This window comes from Myotis daubentonii, chromosome 6 (assembly GCF_963259705.1).
Source record: "Myotis daubentonii chromosome 6, mMyoDau2.1, whole genome shotgun sequence".
NCBI lineage: Eukaryota > Metazoa > Chordata > Mammalia > Chiroptera > Vespertilionidae > Myotis > Myotis daubentonii.
Window position 1 is genome coordinate 91,963,159 of NC_081845.1, and position 19,602 is coordinate 91,982,760.

Below are 19,602 nucleotides of genomic sequence, written 5' to 3' on the forward strand. Positions count from 1 at the left end.
GCTAGGCTGGGGCTGGAGCTGGGGCTGGGGCTGGGGCTGAGCTGGGCTAGGGCTGGGCTGGGGCTGGGGCTGGGGCTGGGGCTGGGGCTGGGGCTGGGGCTGGGCTGGGGCTTGAGCTGGGGCTCGGGGCTGGGGCTGGGCTGGGGCTGGGGCTGGGGCTGGGCTGGGTCTGGATCTGGGGCTGCGGCTAGGCTGGGGCTGGAGCTGGGGCTGGGGCTGGGGCTGGGGCTGGGCTGGGGCTGGATCTGGGGCTGCGGCTAGGCTGGGGCTGGAGCTGGGGCTGGGGCTGGGGCTGGGGCTGGGGCTGGGGCTGGGCTGGGGCTGGGGCTGGGGCTTGAGCTGGGGCTCGGGGCTGGGGCTGGGCTGGGGCTGGGGCTGGGGCTGGGCTGGGTCTGGATCTGGGGCTGCGGCTAGGCTGGGGCTGGAGCTGGGGCTGGGGCTGGGGCTGAGCTGGGCTAGGGCTGGGCTGGGGCTGGGGCTGGGGCTGAGCTGGGCCTGGGCTGGAGCTGGGCTGGGGCAGGGCTGGGGCTGGGGCTGGGCTGGGCTAGGGCTGGGCTGGGGCTGGGCTGGGGCTGGGCTGGGCTGGGCCTGGGGCTGGAGCTGGTGCTGGGCTGGGGCTGGGGCTGGGGCTGGGGCTGGGCTGGGCTAGGGCTGGCCTTGGGCTGGGGCTGGGGCTGGGGCTGAGCTGGGCCTGGGCTGGAGCTGGGCTGGGGCAGGGCTGGGGCTGGGGCTGGGCTGGGCTAGGTCTGGGGCTGGGGCTGGGCTGGGGCTGGGGCTGGGCTTGAGCTGGGGCTCGGGGCTGGGGCTGGGCTGGGGCTGGGGCTGGGGCTGGGGCTGGGGCTGGGGCTGGGGCTGGGCTGGGTCTGGGGCTGCGGCTAGGCTGGGGCTGGAGCTGGGGCTGGGGCTGGGCTGGGGCTAGGGCTGAGCTGGGCTAGGGCTGGGGCTGGGCTGGGGCTGGGGCTGGGCTTGAGCTGGGCCTGGGCTGGAGCTGGGCTGGGGCAGGGCTGGGGCTGGGGCTGGGCTGGGCTAGGCCTGGGCTGGGGCTGGGCTGGGGCTGGGCTGGGCTGGGCCTGGGCTGGAGCTGGGCTGGGGCTGGAGCTGGGGCTGGGCTGGGGCTGGGGCTGTGGCTGGGGCTGGGCTGGGCTAGGGCTGGCCTTGGGCTGGGGCTGGGGCTGGGGCTGAGCTGGGCCTGGGCTGGAGCTGGGCTGGGGCAGGGCTGGGTCTGGGGCTGGGCTGGGGCTGGGCTGGGGCTGGGGCTGGGGCTGGGCTGGGGCTGGGGCTGGAGCTGGGGCTGGGGCTGGGGCTGGAGCTGGGGCTGGGGCTGGGGCTGGGGCTGGGGCTGGGGCTGGGGCTGGGCTGGGGCTGGGGCTGGGGCTGGGGCTGGAGCTGGGGCTGGGGCTGGAGCTGGGGCTGGGGCTGGAGCTGGGGCTGGCTGTGGCACGGGCACCGCAGGGGGCAGATGGGGGGCTTGTGTCAGCTGCACCTGCGCTGTGATCCTGGCTCCAGCCTTTTCTGGAGGTGGGGCCTCCGGCAAGGGGCTTAGGCTGTCTGTGCCTCAGTTTCCGCACGTGTAACATGGGGTTAGCACCTACCCTGCAGGCCTGTGGCGGGAATGGAACAAGATGGGGCGTGGCGTCCTGGGCGTAGTCACCGCTCGGTAAATATCATTGAGCAGCATCGTCCGGAGCCTTGCCGGGCACAGCCCTTTTTCAGTCAATATTTGCAACAGGAGGCATTGATGGGGTGCCGGGCAACAGCCCAGGTGCGGGTGGCGGGAGAGGGAGCTGGGCAGGAGAGCAGCGGAACCAGGGGGTTGGCAGCCGGGCAGGGAGCGTCACAGGCGTGAATAATCCTGCCAGGAAGCGTGAGCGGTATCGGTGGAGAGAGCGGGAGTTCGGAGGGGAGAGTTTCAGCCGTGTTAATAGCTCACTGGGTTTTTTAAATGGGATTTTATTGAACACAGCCCTCTGGCTGAGGAGTGCGCGAGGTAGAGAAGGGGAGGATGTAGGTCAGAGGGAACTTCAGGGATCAGCCTCCTCATTCCCTGAGGGACAGGATGGGGCCTCTGGGGGCTGAGCCAGGGCGCTAGACCCCGTGCAGTGGGAGTGTCCCCGGGGGAGCTGGGCTTCAGTGGAGCTGGGGATGCGGGGTGGGGGGATGGGGGGACACGGCACGGGGGCCCCGCAGCAACGGTTCGGGGGGGTGGCTGGAGTGAGAGGCCAGTCCCGGTTCGGGGTAGCTGGGGATGGATGTTATAAAACAGGGGGCAGGTTTTAGGGAAGCCGTGGGGGTGATGAATCATGAGGCGGCAGCAGTGGACAGCCTGAGGGGTAAGGGGGCTTCAGGGCAGGAGCAGGAGCCCCCAGTGGAGGGACAAGGTCAGCCGGGCAGCCTCACTCCCTTCCCACCTCTGCTGTCTGCCTGCAGCAATTGGTGGACCCACAGGCAGGTCTGGGGGTGCGGAACGTTGACGCTGTCGACACTGGTCAGCCTCCGGGCACAGATCGGGGTGGAGAGGGCAGGGGTGGGTCCAGAGGCGCAAGTGGAGACACCCGAGCAGACAGGGAACAGGTGAGCGAGGCTGGCATTCGGGGTGTGGGCTGAACGATACAGGAAGAGGTGGGGGTCCTGGGGTCAGAGTTCAGAGCAGGAGGGTCTCCAGAGGTCAAGGAGACTGACCCCGTGTCCGAGAGGCCGTCAGCACCATGTCCAGCCTTCAGGGGTGAGTGGCAGGGCTCAGCCACAGGTACTGTTGCGGGGGGAGGGGAGAAACGCCCCCCCGCCCCACCCCCTCTTCTTGAGTTCTTGGGCTCCCAATAAAATTGGCACAAGACCAGATGAGCAGGAGAAATACCGACTTGACGTGTGTGCATGGCAGGCCTTAAAAGATGACGCGCTCCGAAATGATGAACCAGCCGTCTTTTTACATTTTTTAGGCAAAGAAACGACATTTGTGAGGAAATGGCAGGACGGAGACATTTAGGTTTGGGCGCTCATCTCTGAGGAACCTAACACTATCTGGGCTTGGGCAGTAAGTTGGGAAAGCAGGACAAGCTTCCTTGGGCAAACTTTTCGGCCCTGGATTCCCTGACTCTGGTGATAAGGGCGTCTCTCAGCCGCCCTGCAGCCAGGGGGCACTTTTCATGGAAGAGAATTCTTTCCCACAATGGCTGCTTGTCAAGTAAGTTTAATTCCAAGTCACCGACATGTCCACTGTGGGGCATTTGGGGTGGCGGCAGTCCCCTCCCCTCCCCCCCCCTCCCCCAGCAACCCCCCCCACACAGGCTTCACGCTGTTTGGGAAAAGAGAAAATGCACTCACACACATCGAGGTCCTACTTCTTGCCGATTCTCTGTGTGACCCCAGAGGAAAGCCTCAGGAATGGAGAACGTAGAGAAAAATCCGGGCCCCTCCCTATGGACTGGCCCTGGGATGGAAGACCGCCGTTGCGGACAAACAGAAAGCCGTCGCCACCACGGGCTCATTGCAGGCGTCTGCAGCCAGGAGATGCACCCCATGACCAGCGGGGTCAAGTGCGGACCCAGGGTTCCCCCAGGCAGGGCCTGACCCCGGCTCGGCTCGCACAGGCCGCAGAAGGATGAGAGCTCTTCTCGCAGCCCCTGGCTGCCGGGTTCAGCTGATTTTAACCGTTTAGGTCATTTTAATGCCTTCTGAGAAAGCTCCATCTTCCCAGCACCTAAATCTGTCACCACATTTTATGAAAATTGACTCGAGATGTGATTTTAGCCCAGGAAGTCGAGCACTATTTGCATCAAGGCTTGGCAAGGCCTCCCACTGTCCGGGGGGAAGCAGGGTGGGGAGGGTCCCATGAAAAGTGTGTGTGTGGAGGGGTGATCCTTGCCTCTCCCCTGCCGGTGGCTGTCCTGGCCGAGGGCCCGGGGGTAAGGAGGAGACGGGTAATGGGGTGTTCCGCTGATGGGCCCCTACCACCTGCAGGGCATGTGGCCCAACCGGCCGGCCCACACATCCCGCCAGAGCGCTCAGTCTATTTCTGAGCGACCTCAGCCCCCTGGACATTTAACACCACGAGGATGATGGCTCATCGCTAAGCACTGGGAATAATCTCCCCGGAGCACCTTGCTGTATGCCTTCACGTCACTGTGACTCCGTGAGCCTGTGCTGGCACCTGCTGAGTGGCAGGGAGGACGCTGGGCACACGGAGGGCACCGGTCACTGTTCACAGCCAGCAGGGCCCGCTCTCAGTTCGGGGAAACAATACAGCAGCAGAGCTGGCAGCAGTCGCTTCTGGAGCGGTAGGTGCCGGGCTCCGCTCCGAGCATGCCCAGTCTCTCACTGAATCCTCGCCGCCGCCCTGGGAAGGCGGTAGTGTTATGGTTACTCACTATTATTATTGGTCCCATTTCCCGGGGGAGGAAACTGAAGCACAGAGAGGTTAGTGTGAAAGAGGCTCTAACCATGACGTTGTTAAGACGGTAACAGTTACACACAAAGGGCACCATTCCGCTCGTTCCGCGTTCTGCCCCCTTCGATGGACACCGTTAAGTTGGTTTTCTCTTCCACGTGTTCTTTCCCTCAATATTTGAAGACTGCTCACAGGCCCTGCCAGCCTGCTTGGCAGCAGACATAGACTGGGGCCTTTTCTATCAGTAGTTCCTGGTTATAACACTGTCTTTTGCCCCTTTACCAATCCAGGCAAACCCCCCCCCCAAGCACACCCGTTTATTCTTCATTGTCCTTTCCCAAGTGTGTCCTGTGCTGTCCACTTGTCCAGCCCAGAGCATCATGGCTGCCCCTCCTCAGGGGCTTGAGCTAGACAGTCACACTCCTCCCCACGTCTCTGCATTCTGCATCTTTCTCGGGCTGTGCACTGTCCGTGTGTCCAGTAGCCCCCCTGCCCCTGTGACGGATTCCCCCACTCCCTCAGGGCTGTCACTGTCCGTGTGTCCAGTAGCCCACCTGCCTCTGTGACCGTTGTCTCCGGCTTCATACGGAGTTGGGGGCAGCTGTGTCTTTCTCACATGAGCTGCTGGTTCACAGAGGATTCAGCTCAGACTTGGAAATTGAGTTTTGGAATCTAAATGGGATTTACATTTACCTCCATCGTGGGTCCTTTGGTAGATTCAGTCTATTGTGTGGTCTGTGAAGATCATGTTGAGTTTCAGTTGTGCGTCTGGCATCTTGGCTCTGTCCCCTGGTCCAGGGGTGGCTGTCATGGCCACCCAGCAGCTGCATGGCCTGGAGTCTGTGGTCCTCCCTCAGACCTCCCCCCAGACTGACCTTAGCTCTCTAGGTGACCTTTGTCCAGCCACTGGGATCTACACAACTGGCGACCCATCCCCTTTCTCCATCTGGTCCCTAAGCACGTGGTGAATAACAGTCAAATGCCTGGTCAGAGGAAGCCCTGAGTGTGATGTCCCAAACCTGTTCCCCTCCCAGTTGATACTTACTGTGACCTGCGTGAGGTATTGACTCTCTCCCAGTCTCAGAGTTCTCACCTGTAAGATGGGGCTCGGAGACCGTGGGAAGAGGATGCTCTGACAAGGCCTGGAAATGTCCGTGGCAACGTGGTGTTGCCTGGCCTGAGCACGTGGGCGCTCCGTCACCGCGGAAGTGGCCACACTCGAGGTCCTGTGGCCTACGCCAAGCCTGTCCTCAGCAGGGGCTCAGAGCGCCAGGCAGCACTCCTAACACTCAGGCTTCCTGTAGAACCCCGGGCTGTGTGTCCTGCGCCGTCCACTTGTCCAGCCCAGAGGAAAAGAGGGGCTGCAGGGAAGCAGCCAACCCTGTGTGGGGAGGGACGCTCCTCAGGGGCTCCGGCGGGACCGGCTGGACCCAGGGACGCTGTCATCGCTGTCATGCCCAACAGAGCGTTGCACTTTGGCGCCGTGCTGCCAGGATGGGTGGCCGCCGATAGTGCGGGGTCCCCATTCCCTGCCTCTCCGGGGCCGCGTCCCCTCCTGGTGGGCCATGGGGCATCTCCTCTCAGCCTGCCCATGGGACTTGCCTCTGGGTGGTGGCCTTTCTGGCTCCTGCCCTCTCCAGACCTCACGTGCTCCCTGCTCTGGCTCTGAAGGTCACCCTCTCCTCTTCCCCACACCCCCCCTCCCCGGGGCAGGCAGCGTCCCTTCCCTCCCTCTCCCTCTAGTTCCTCCTGCCCAGAAAAGGCTTTCCCTGGCTCCAGTGGCTCCCAAACCACAGCTCAGGGCTTCACCTCGAGATGAGGCAACTCCCTAGCCTGGTGTGAGAACCTTCCCCACTTGGGGACCGTCACAGAGGCCATTAGGAAGGAACCCCTCACTCGGCCCCTGTGTGTGCTCTGCTGGCTCGTGCCGATGCTGCGGTGGCCTGAGGGGAGGTGGTTGGCCCGGGTCACAGGCGGAAACTGAGGCTGGGGAAGTGGAAGCGACTTGTGCGAGGCCACGCAGCTCGGGGCAGGGTTGGGATTCACACCGGTTAGGAAGCCATCTAGCCCCGTTGGCTGCCCACAGCGGCCGGGCCTTCAGGGCGATGCCAGCAGCCACCACGGTCAGAGGTGGCACAGGCACAGCTCTGCTCCGCACAGCCTCACACGGGACCGTCTTCTCCACCTGCACCAGCAGGTTAGGGGGAACCACACGGACCTGCAGGTTGAAAATGTTGGCGATTTCATGTGGTCTAATGGTTAGGTCAGGCTCTAATCTGAGCAAGTGGCCCCAGTCACACCCCTGTCCTCATAAGCTCACTGAGGTCCCAGCCTGCCTCTTGCCCAGCGGCTCGCTGGAGGCAGCCTGGGACGATGCTCCCTCGTCCGTGAGGATCAGGCCGCCCCAGCCTCGTGCGAGGGACACCCAGGGCGTCCGCAGCCCAGACACACCCCCAAGGCGTGAGGCCGCGCACGGTGCCTGCAGGTTCTCACGCCCAGCTGTGCGAGTGCTGAGTGCTTGTTCACGCTTCTGGCCGTCCGCGTCTCTCCACCCTTCCCGCGGGCTGTGAAAAATCATCGCTCGCTTCCCTCTGTTAACAGGGTTCTCCAGCGCCCACGAGGCCACGAATTGAGGTGAGGCCTCCCAGTTAGTGTCTTTCAAATGTAACTCCCATGCCTAGGATGGATGAAACTCACTTAAAAAATAATTTAAAAGGATATAAACAATAAAACAAGACCCACGCTATTGGCTCCAGGCTTTCCCCACCTGCCTCTGGCGCTGTTCCCCGCCCCTTCCCTCGCCCTGTCCCTCCACTGCGTCCAGGCAGCGCTCAGTTCCTGCAGAGGAAAGCCTCCCGCCCCGTCCGGCCTTCGTCCCGCTGCTGTCTCCAGCTCTCTGAGCCCCGGACACCCTTGCCCAGCAGCCGAGATTGCTCTCAATGACTCCGCTTGCTTAAGAATCAGAGCCAAACAAGATGTTCAGAACATCTACTCTGTAACAACAGGCATCTTTTACTGGTGCCTGCCGTGTGCCTGGCATCTCCTACCCATCGTCCTGAATCCTTATGGCAGCTCTGTGGCCAGGTACAGGTTATCCCCAGACCCAGACAAGCGAAGAAACTGGCCCAGGAGACATGGCTGGGAAACCAGGGTTCTCTCCCCCTTGAGCCAGAGGATGGTCGAGTCTTGGGCAGCTCTTGGGAGTCAGACAAGCCTGCCTGATAGAGGTTGTGTCGGGACCTTGGTACTGAGAGCTGTGTTGCCTGGGACTAGACACGTACCCTCTCTGAGCCTCACATGTGAAGTGGGCAGTGAGCAGTATCTATCTACTGGATTGCCTACGGATGAGAGATAACACAGGATAAGCTGGAGGAGCCAGGCACTTGATAAAAGATAGCTCATGTTAATAGTATCACTGATGGGCCCTGGGCGCAGACAATGTACCAGGCAGTTTACACACTTTATCTCCGGCAACCCATTCTATAGATAGGAGCATGGAGGCCAAGAGGAGAGAAGTAACTTGAATAAGACACTTATCCTCCAGGGTATAAGGCGGGGAGTTCCCTGCCCTCAGGGACCATACGGGGAGCTGGGGAGACCACTCTCAGACATAGAAGGATTTAAAAGCCTCGCTTTCTTCATCTTGATAAGTGTATTAGAACAGATCCTCTAGGAAGCTTCAAGTTTCAGACCAGGGGCCAGCCTGGTATAGAGGTGAATTCTCGGCGCTTCACAGCAGGGAGAGGTCCAGGCAGGCTGGGGAGGCTCCCTGGAGGAGGTGGCACTTGGAGGATGGTGGGAGAAAGAAAGGGCACTGCAGGAATGGGGCCTGACATATGCAAAGCCCAGAGGTGAGAATGTCCTGTGTGCCCAAGAGCTGGGAGACTCAATCGGACTGTGGCCCAGAGTGTTGGAAGGAGGTGAGAGGTCAGCTCAGGAGGGCCATATAGGTTGAGTGGTGTGAGGAGCGAAGACGGTGGGTGATGTGGTCCCAGAGGTTGGCAGGGGCGGATCCTGTAGGGCGTCGCAAGCCGTGTCGGAGCTCAGACACTGTGCTAAGAGTGATGGGAAGCTACTTGAGGGTTTTGAGCAGGGGCGTGGTGCAGCCTAGTTTGTGTCTCAGAAAGAAACCGCTGGCCACTGTGTGTGGAGTGGATTGCAGGGGGAAAGGCAGCAGTGGAAAGACAGTGTGGTCTTGTGCAGATCCTGGCATGAGACCTGGGTGGGCAAGGGCAGAGGGGATCCAGCTTGTCCAATGGCCAAGAGTTTGAAATAAAATGACCCTCGGGCCTGGGCCCAGCCGTGCGACCTTTATCAAAATGTTCACGGTAACGAATGGGCCGTTGTTATTGCTAAAGCCCAAAGCAGGAGACGGGGCGCACTCCACGGAGCGCGTGGTCGGCTTTGGGACTCTCCCCGTTCTGCAGAGAGGAGTCCAGAGCCCCCGTAGAGTGGCCCCTCTTGAGCCGTGGCTCCCGTGGGAGCCGTTAGGGGTCTTTGCTCTCATCATGCAGCTGAATGTTCAGGGCCCTGACTCTCCGTCCTCAGGAGCCAGAAGTCAAGGCCTGGCTTGGGGAGCAAATGGGTCTGGGCACCTATTCTTAATGCTGAGGCTTTAGAACCCTCAGTGGCACAGTGAGGGCACTGTCCGTGTCCCTTCAAACCCTTCTCTGCCCCTTCCCTTAACCGCTCTGAGCCTTAGTTTTTTTTTGTTGTGTTTTTTTTTAAAAAAAATGTTTTTATTGATTTTAGAAAAAGAGGAAGAGAGAGGGATGATAGAAACATTGATGAGAGAGAAACATCGATTGCATGCCTCCCACTGGGGATCGAGCCTGCAACCTGGGCATGTGGCCTGACTGGGAATCGAACCATGACCTCCTGATTCATGGGTTAACGCTCAGCCACCCAACCACACCAGCCAGGCTGAGCCTTCGTTTTCCTCAGTAAAATGGGCTCCGATGCCTGCTCTTTGGGCTGTGGGGGGACTAAATGACAGTCAGCACGGCCTGGCTCTGCCCAGTGCGGGTAAGGAGTGTGACTGTGCTACCACCAGACACAGCGGGGGAGGCTCTGTCCCCTGAGCCACGCTCCTCCCGCCCTGTGCAGCCCCCACATCAGCAGCACCCCTCTCCCCGCCCACCCCCTCCGGCCAGAGGCATTTGCTGCTTGTGGGCAGAACATTAGAGGGACCCTAGACTCCAAAACTCCGTCTGGAGGAAGGCGTGTGCTGTCCTAGTAACCCTGAGGTTCCAGGCCAGGTCCCTCGGCGGCCGATCCATCTATTTACTCCTTCGTGGCAGCGTCCAGGGCACGTCACCGTGTGGCTGAGCTGTTGAGAGCGTGGGCTCCAAAGCCGAGGTGATGGGTCCAAATCCAGCTGCCGCCTTCCCAGCTGGAGCTTTGGGGCGAGTGCGCAGGCTTAGGACCTGCTGGGAGGAGATGACTCCTTCATGGACAGTGCCTGGCACAGACAACGCTCAACAATGGCTCTTCTTATAAGAAGCCCGAGCCAGCCCTGGCCGTGGCTCAGCTGTTTGGGGCGTCTTCCTGTGCACCAAAGGGTTGTGGGTGTGATTCCCGGTCAGCGTGTCTACCTAGGTTTCGGGTAACGTCCTCAGTAGGAGCATGTATGGGAGGCAACTGATGGATGTTTCTCACATTGCTCTTCCTCTCCACCTCCCCCTCCCCCTCTCTCTCCTCCTCCCTTCCCCTCCCCCTCCCATCCTCTAGCTATAATCAATAAAAACATATCCTGGGGTGATGATGAAAAAGAAAAGAAAGGAAAGAAAAAGAAGGGAAGGGAAGGGAAGGGAAGGGAAGGGAAGGGAAGGGAAGGGAAGGGAAGGGAAGGGAAGGGAAGGGAAGGGAAGGGAAGGGAAGGGAAGGGAAAAGGAGCCCTGAGTGAAAAGCCAGTGCCTTCCCAGGAGGAAGGAGCCACTGGTGGTATCAGACATCCTGGGGTCCTTGTTGGGAGCTAGAGACTTTTAGGGGTGCCTTCAGGGAGGGGCTTGCTCAGGGCCCTTCCCCCATATCTTCGGCCAGACCCAGGGCTCAGCGGTGCAGCCACCCGGGGAACCAGGGACGGCCACCCGGGGAACCAGGGGACGGCCACCCGGGGAACCAGGGGACGGCCACCCGGGGAACCAGGGACAGCTGGTGGAGGGAGTTTGCCAGCGCGGCAGCCAGGCTCCTTGGTAAAAGGGTTCTTTCCCTGGAGCTGAGATCTGACAGATTATCCGGAACAAAGGCTAATTAGGAACAGGCTTTCAGGCAGGAAGTCTTTCATCATGAGCTTGGTAAGTTTTCACCCGCCGCTGCTGGCGTCGGGCAGAGGGAACCTCCTCTGTGCTGGGCCGGGCACTGGGCAGGTCTCACCGCTGCCCGTCCTCACCCGGGGCCTAAGGCAACGGCGGGTCTGGGAGGCCGCAGGCCAGCGAGCCTGCTCTCCCTGTGCCCCTCGGGGCGAGCCCTTCCTCACCCGCTGGTTTCCCCACTCTACAAGGGGGCTACAGGATCCTGGGAGAACTTAGACCCAAGTGGTGGCAGCCCCGGCACAGAAACAAACAGGCCCTGGCATGGAAGCGGGCCCTCTGTGCCCTCGCCGAGACCCGGCCCTCCTTCCAGCTGCCCAGACCTCGGCCTCCTCCTCCCCACCCGGGCACCCACCGGCCCTGTTCCTAGAGCAAGCACATGCCCTCTTCCTGTCTAAGTTGGTGGCTTTATGGCCTTCGATTTTAATCTCGACGAACACGATTTAGAGCCCCAGCGACGGCGCCGTTGATAGTATATGACAGGGCGCTCGCCGGGAAGCGTGGCAGCTGCGCGGTGCAGGGCCCTCAGTCCTCCCACCTCCGGCTGGGCCAGCACAGCCACGGGCGCTTTGCCTGGCAGGAGGTCTCCAAAGCTTCACCAGCTGTAATTGGTAAGAGGGCAGAGCGTCATCCCGTACACCAAAAGGGCACGTTAGGTCAGGCTTGCAGAGCTACCACTCATGACTGAGCCGGGACCTGGTGACTGTCACTCCGGGCAGCCTGGCCCCACCCCCACCCCTGGGGCGCTGGCAGGTCCTCCCTCTGGAGCTCTGCTCCTTTGTCTGTAAGGGGGCGGGAATGGCAATAATATGGGTGCACCAGGTCAGTGGGGATTAAATGAGATCACACGGATGAGTGAAGTGTTTCAAAGAGGAGAAGTCGTGGTACAACGGAGGGGGAGGGGGAGGGGGAGGGGAGGGGGAGGGGAGAGGGATTTGATGGAAGGAAGAACCCAAGGCTGTGTTGACAGGCGTCTGGGTGAGCAGGGCGCTGCTGCCACCTCAGCTCTGTCACAGCCTTTTCCTAATTAGCAGTGTGACCTCGTCAGAACTCCCGACTCCGTTCCCTGCCTCTCTTTTCTCATTGGTTGAGAGGATTTGGTTCCTTCGGCTCTGAGATCTCTAGGCTGAAGGCCAACTTGTTAATCAATGAATGTTTATGGAAATCACTAGAGGGACCGGGACTGTGTGTGTGTGTGTGTATGTGTGTGTGTGTGTGTGTGTGTTTAGGGGTAGGAGGTGGATGGTGGTGAGCCGAGGTTCAGGTCAGGGACACGCACCTGTGCCACCTGACCTGGAGAACCACCCCGACCCCACAGGAAGAGACAACAGGGTGGAAGGCACAGTAGGCACAGAGGCTGGGCAGTCTCATACTATCCATGAGACTGGCTGGGGCAGAGTTCCAGCCTCATGCATAGCATTAACCTCTTCTTGGTGAGTGACCACCTCAGCTCCTCCTTGATTGGGAGCCAGATCTGCCTGCGCTCACATCCTCTCCCTGCCACCCACTTGCTGTGTGACCTTGGGCAAGTCCCTCCATGTCTCTGAGTTTTATCTTAATTTATCTGTGAAATAGAATAATAATAGTACAACCTCATAGGATTGTTGTGAAGATGAAACGAGTTAATATGGGAAACATGTGGTGACTGGCACACAGTAGGGCGGCTATTACAGGTTATTACAGGTACTGGAGGCCTCCTCTGCAGCAGACGCGGCACAGGGCTCCGGGCACATGCCCTTCCCCCTCCCTCGGGAGCAGGGGTGGTTTGCTCTGTCAGCGATGAGGACATGCAGCCTCTCAGGGTTCCACGTTGTCTCACGTAGATAATGAGCAACAGACTGTGGGCCGTGGGGGTCCCGGGGCCCTGGCCCGGCTACCCCTCTGCACCACCCTGGCTCTGGGCATTGGTGGGCGTTGAGACAGATGTTGGGAGACCTCCGGGTTCCCTGTGGCCGCTTGCCTCACTTGCCTGACCTGGGTTCTCTCTCTCAGCCCTGCACCAGCCCTTGTCCCAGGGCAATTCGGAAGGACAGCTGCCCTCCTGCCCCCATAATCCCCAAACCTGTGTGAGGCGGTGCTCCCGGGAGCCATTTAATTTAGTTCTCAGAGAAGTTTCAAGTCTGCCTCCCCTTCGTGGGTCTGGCTGGAGCCGATGGCATGTAATTAATGCTGCTTAATTGCTATTCCCGGGCTTAGTCAGGAGGCTCCAGGAGCCCTCGGAGCATGTCAGGGGCTCCCACTGGGTTTCGTTGCCCCGGACAAGAAGTGAGCTTCTCCGAGGGCGAAAATCCTGATTTTCAGGCTCTTTTCTCATTTGTGTTTTCTTTCTTCCTCCCCCTGGGGGGCTGCCCCGGGTCCCCGAGGTCAGGGAGGCCCCCACACCTCCTGGATTGCACAGTCCCTTCCCCAGTTACGCACACAGACCCTAGGGCCCTCTGCACCAGACTCACTCGGTAAAACACAGATTTGGGGGCTCCTCTTCGGCTTTGTGGGCCTGAGAGTTCCTGTGCTACGGGGTTTGGTGGCCTGTGCCCCAGACTGTGGGCCGTATGAGGCCCCTCATATCCTCGGACCCCGGAGTGTGGGCAGAGGGGCTCAGAAAGGACCGGGAGGAGCGAGGGTGTTTCTGAGGAGCTGGGAGTGTTCAGGGCTAGCTCGGCTCTGCTCACAGGTGGCGAGGGGTTCACCCACCGGCCCCTCCTTCCCAAGTACACAGATCTCATGCCTTTGTGTGCTCCCCACTGCTAACACCTCCTTGCTCCAAGCCCTTCCTGCTGGAAAACTCAACACTTCTGTGTAGGATGAAATAAGCCGCATTGATTTTTTTAACATCAGTTCAGTTGTGTTCCTACCAGCATTAATAGGGGTGTAAATTGGGCCTGACAGGGACCCGGTGGCTTCCTGGAATTTTAAAAATCCAGGTTTTCGCATGCATTTCCTTTGTTATTAGCTCAAGTAATGAAAGCTGTAAACCATCTTAAGTCCCCGGGTTGTAGGCTGCACCGGCCTTTGTGCCAGGGCACATGTTAATTACCCCTGCGTCCTGGTAATTCATCACTGCCGGCCCGGCTCGCCACCCCCTTTCCCGCTCTAGGAGACATGGGGGCCCCGGAGTCCCCCTCCCTGTCCTGTTTCCAGGGGAACTCCATTTTCTCCTCCAGCAGCAGATCCATCTCCAGGGAATTCCCCTCTGTTGCCGCTTCTAGTGCCATTTTAAAAGCAGCTGTCATCTCCCCTAATGGGTGTTTTCCTTGCTGGCGGGGAGAGGGGTGCGCAAAGAATGCTGGCTCCGTCTGCACTGGGCTTTCTCCAGAGTCCTGCTTGGGGGTGGGAGTGGGGGGTACAGGTGTCTGAGGGAGGAGGCGATGCACTGAGGGAGAGGAATGGCCCAGTTTAACGGAGGATTCTCTTGAAACAGGGTGTTTACCTGGAAGATTCTGCCTTCAGGAGAAATTTTCCTTTTGTCTGAAGACAGGCGGTATGAAGAATTAGAAAGAGCAGGAGAGGCAAATGCAGGAACTCTTTTGGAACAAGGGTCAGACATGATAAGGTTTAGATTGAATTTAGGCGATGGGGCAGGAACCCAGAATTATTCAACTCAAAGTCCCCCCGGTTGCCTTGCACACAGTGGGGCTTCTGTAAGTGCCTGTGAAGTAAAACTCATTTTTGATTTTTATAATGCTTAAAGGCTCCGGCCAGTTAGATGAAATAAAAAAAAAAAAACACAGGGGTGGGCCAAAGTAGGTTTACAGTTGTTCCTGTAGGAAATGATACAATTATCAACACTAATAAAAGAGAAAAATGGTAATTGGCGTACGACGATACCCTTTTCATTGGCTAATCAGGGCTATATGCAAATTAACTGCCAACTAAGATTGGCAGTTAACTGCCAACAAGATGGCGGCTAATTTGCATATGTAGGCACAATGCAGGGAGGCGAAAGGGAAAGCGGGAAGAAGCCCCCTGCCACTGACAGTGATCGGAAACCCAGGGGGGAGCTAAGAGCTGGGGGGCAGGGCAAAGGCGGCCCTGGGGCCGCCTTTGCCCTGCCCCCCAGCCATGATCGGAGAATCAGGTGCCTTTGCCGCCCTGGCCAGTGATAGCAGGAAGTAGGGGTGGAGCCAGCGATGGGAGCTGGACACGGTGGAAGCTGGCAGTCCCAGGAGCTAGGGGTCCCTTGCCTGGGCCTAAAGCGGAGCCCACGATCGCGGGGCCGCTGCAGCTGCGGGTCCCCGCTGCCCGGGCCGGACGCCTAGGCAAGAGGCGTCAGGCCTGGGCAAGGGGCCGATCCTGCGATTGGAGGGTGATGGGGGTCAACGCCTGAGGGCTCCCAGTATGTGAGAGGGGGCAGGCTGGGCTGAGGGACACTCCCCCCCCACACACACCCAGTGCACGAATTTCGTGCACCGGGCCCCTAGTTAATAAATAATCATACAACAATAAACTGTTTCATGGACTCGCAACTGTAAACCTACTTTGGCCCACCCCTGTGTAATGGCCTTTGGAGTTAGACATACCTGGGTCTCGATCCCAGCTCTGCCTGTGTGTGTGGACTTGGGCAAGTCACTGAACCCCTCTGCGTCTCCGTTTCCTCACTTGTACAATGGGGAATAACTCAGGGTCTTTGTGAGAACCAAATAGGATAATGACCTGCTTGTCTACGGAGCTTCAGTGGGGGCTCAGTCAACGTTCGTTTTCTTCCTTCCTCCCGCACTGGGTCTCAGCTCCATCTGCACATGAGAGTCACCTAGGAAACTTTAAAACACAGTCACTCAGGCCCCGCCCATGGAGATCTGGGTTTAATGTGTGTGTGGGGGTGGGGGGGGGGGGAGCTTGAGTATGGGTGTTTTTAAAAAGCTCCTATTAAAGGATACATTTTTAAAAAGTAAAATCATTAATCCCATACAAATATGAAATGAACACATGGCAAAGATTTAACTTGTTAATTAATGAGGGAACCAGTAAGAGTTGCAACTAGTTCAAATACATCAGGTCCTCAACTGAGGTCCCTTTTCAGTGTCATTTTGTATTAATTGTGATGAGGTGCCATGGGAACGTAACTCTTGTTTACACCCATTTTACCATAGCCTGTGGTAAAATTAGTTTCATTATACGTCACTTTTCTTAAAGTCACAGGACCCACCAATGGCGTTCAGTGAGGACTTACTGTAATTCAAATAACACACACATATGGCCAATCAGGAATGCTGAAAAGAATTTATAAATACATACAAAGCTGGTCAATAGCCAGAGGGTAACAATCAAATAAGCAGTTGCATACCACCTTACTGCATTTCTTTGTTTTTCTTTGGACAAGAATCATTTGCATTACTCTACGCCAGTGGTTCTCAACCTTGGCTGCACATTAGAATCACCTGGGAATCTTTTTAAAATCCTGATTTCTGGTCCTCATCCTCCGCAAATTCTGTTTCTTTGTTACTAATATTGTGGCCTCACCCCATAACAAAGAAACAGAATTTGCGGAGGATGAGGCCCAGAAATCAGGATTTTAAAAAAAGATTCCCAGGTGATTCTAATGTGCAGCCAAGGTTGAGAACCACTGCTCTACGCCTTCCACAATTCACAGAGCTGTAAGGCATCTCATGGATGATGGAAGGTGCAGACCTCTGTGAGGTCAGACAACTGGACTAGTGTGTGACGAGGAGCACCCAGCAATCTGCTTTTCCGCACGTTTCCATATCTCACACGTCCCCAGCGATTCTCATGTGCAGCCACAGGGGAGGACCCTGCCGTAGACCCTGTATGCAGTGGTTAGCACCGTTAGCGCTCTGTATTGTAGGTGTTTGTTTATGAGTCGTCCCACCAATAATAGTACAGGGTTCACGTTCTGTTTACGTTTGTAGCTCAGCACCCAGCACACTGCCTGGGCCATAACAAGTGCGTCACAACTGTTCATTCAATTAATAACCGAATTGATCGGATAACTTTAAGAAGTAAGCCAGACAAGTAGTATTCTCCATCTTCTGCTGAGGAAGCAGGCTCTCAAAGGCTCTGACCAAGTCACACAATTAGCTTATGATGAAGTCAGGACTCAAGCCCACTCATCCATTTCCTCACTCAGCCTCACTGCATTCAACAATTCCTGAGTGCCTACTGTGTGCCAGGCGCCCGGAGCAGTGCGCTCCTGCTGCCCTTGCCCCTGTAGCGAAATGTGGCTTAGAGAGATGGCCAGAAGGTCTGGGCTGGCGCCTTGAAGTCAGCGATCATTAGCTGTGTGACCCTGGACATAGAGGTGGAAAGAGCCTCAGTAGATTATCGTCAGGGCATGTGGTGAGTGCAGCGATAGGATGTGAGGAAGATCATGGGAGCAGAGGGGAGGGGTGGGAGTTGGAGAGCAGGACTTCCGGGAGCTGAGTCTTCAAACCTCAGCCATTGGCCCCCATGGTGACCAACGAGGAGGCAGTGGTCAAAGAGGAGAAAACGGCGAGTCCTGTCCATGGCCACAGCACAGGAGAGTTAGCTGATCGGATTGGCAGGGCAGGAGAGTGGTTAGACCGAGGGGGTAAAGCTGCCAATCTAGTGCCCCTCAGAGGGCCCACCCTGCCTTGAGGGGCGGTTCCCTTTGCAGGTTCCTAACTCCTCTCAGGGTAGAAGGGGCATTAGGCTCTGCCCCGATAGTGGGGACCTTGCCCACCACACGTGAGAGGGGCCCACTGCTGGCATTTTCCTGGGCGCAGAGCCCCATCAAGGAGGACGAGCACTCAGGATTGAGTTTTTCATTTTGGTAATTACTGCCCAAGTCAGACAACAAGTTTATATGTTAAGAAAGATTAACAAGCTATTTAAAATATTTATTGTGCATCTGCCCGCTGTGCACTTTGGAGAACATTGTGCCCTCCTGTCGTGGAGGGTAGAGTACTGGGCTCCTGCGCTTTATCTTTATCCATGTCTCTTTTTGAAACAAAATATCACAAAAAATGTCCAGTGACTGAGCAGATGTAAGACAGCTGCTTTGATGGAATTGGTGGCCCGTGGACCACAGTGTCACTCTCCAGGGTTCTCAAAGGGCGGTGCCTACACCAGCAGTGGCAGCATCACCTGCATTTTTTAGAAATGCAGATTCGTAGGCATCACCCTAAACCGATTGAATCGGAGCCTCTGGGAGTGAGGCCTGACTCTCGTTTTAACAAACTCTCCAAGTGATTCAGATGCCCAGATATGGGGAGGGAAGGGGATTCAATTATTGTCTCATGTGTGAAAAATTCCAGCGTATATGCTGCAGGGGACACCAAGAAAGTCAAGTCTGTGTATTAGTTATATACCGCCGTGTAACAAACTAGCCCAGGGTTTAGCCACTGAAGCAATAGGGTCTTGAATCTGGGGGCAGCTTTGTGGGATCCCCTACCTCACAAGGCCATAGTCGAGGGTGTTGGCCAGAGCCTCGATCATCACCAGGTTCAGCTGGGGCAGGGTCCACGTCTAAGTGGTCAGTGGTTGCTGGTAGGATTCCGATTCTTAGGGGTGGGCTGGCGTCCTTAGTTCCTTATCACATGGGCCTCTCCATAGGGCAGCTCACAACACAGCAGCTGCCTTCATCAAGGTGAGCCAGCTAGAGAGAAGAGGGTGCCCAAGATGGAAGTCATAGGCCTTTATAACATGATCTTGGAAGGGACCTGTACTCTAGTCTGTTCATTAGAAGTGAGCCACGAGGTCCAGCCCACATTCAAGGGGAGGGATTGCGCAAGGGCGTGGAGGCCAGGAGGCGGGACCTGACCCCACTGTCCCTGTCTCTGCCCTTGCACTTACATGGGGGCGTCAAATAAGGACACACCTAACCGGAATCCACCAGGAAAGGAGGGTGGTCACAGGGCAGCACGGGGCCAGGTCCGAGGCCCCGAGCCCAGGGCTCCCTGCGCCGCCAACCTGGCCCCGAGGTCCACGCCCCATCTCCTCTTGCAGTTCGGACGCACCGAGGTCATCGACAACACTCTCAACCCCGACTTCGTGCGCAAATTCATTGTGGATTACTTCTTCGAGGAGAAGCAGAACCTCCGTTTCGACCTGTAAGTGGAAGCTGGTGCCGAGGATGGAGCTGGGGAGGAAGCGGTGTTGGGAGGTGCGGCCGCAGGACCTATGGTTGGGCAGGGGGTCCCCTTTCCAGGGAAGGGGGGCAGTGGTGTTAGAGGAAGCCGGGGTTGGCCTGGGATAAAGGTGACTATTAGCTGGAGTCCAGCCTCATCGGGAGAGGAAGGGAGGTGGGAGAGGGGACAAAGCACCCCCATTGTTCTCAGTTAAGTGGGAGGCACTGAGCAGCCACCTGACCTGGCGGGGGTACTGGGGGTTGAGGAGAGATCTTGGGGACAATCTAGCTCCAGCTCTGGCAGCCCTTTTCTCCCCAGGTGACAGGGAGGACCCCATTGGCCTCTCCCCCGTCCGAGCTTTCCTGGGATCAGAGCCGTGTTTTGGGCCCCGGGGTCCTGACTGGGACTGGGTTGGGCAGGACCCCTTCACCACCTCTGTGTTTTCTGCAGATACGACGTTGACTCGAAGAGCCCTGACTTATCCAAACACGTGAGTCCCACCTGTCACTGCCCAGCGATTCTACCAGTTTCTTAAATGCCAGTCCGAGCCAGCCCTGCTTCCCTGTGACAGAGTGTGTGGGTCCGATGCGGGTCCTGTCGTTTCAGAGCCATCACACTTCCGGGGGGTGGGGGGTGGGGGTGCTGGATGGCTGTGAGCAGAGTGGGCGACACTGGTCTTTTCTGTACCCCGGATGTGCAGGATTTCCTGGGCCAGGCCTTCTGCACCCTCGGAGAGATTGTGGGGTCCCCCGGGAGCCGCCTGGAGAAGCCCCTCACGTAAGTGTAGAGGAGAGTGGGCCTGTCTGGGTTCCTTCCTCAGTGATGGGCCAACTTCCTGCCCAGCCTGCGGAGGGCAGGCTGCCAG

At 58.1% G+C, this 19,602-nt stretch overlaps 1 protein-coding gene across 1 annotated transcript in view; it reads left to right on the top strand.

Moving 5' to 3' along the window:
• CPNE5 (copine 5) overlaps positions 1-19,602 on the top strand; it is an 86,535-nt gene that overhangs the window by 17,743 nt on the left and 49,190 nt on the right. Inside the window, exons 4-6 of the mRNA XM_059701829.1 lie at positions 18,616-18,719; positions 19,188-19,227; positions 19,438-19,514. Of these exons, the coding sequence (XP_059557812.1) occupies positions 18,616-18,719; positions 19,188-19,227; positions 19,438-19,514 (221 nt within the window). The remainder of the gene's footprint in view (positions 1-18,615; positions 18,720-19,187; positions 19,228-19,437; positions 19,515-19,602) is intronic.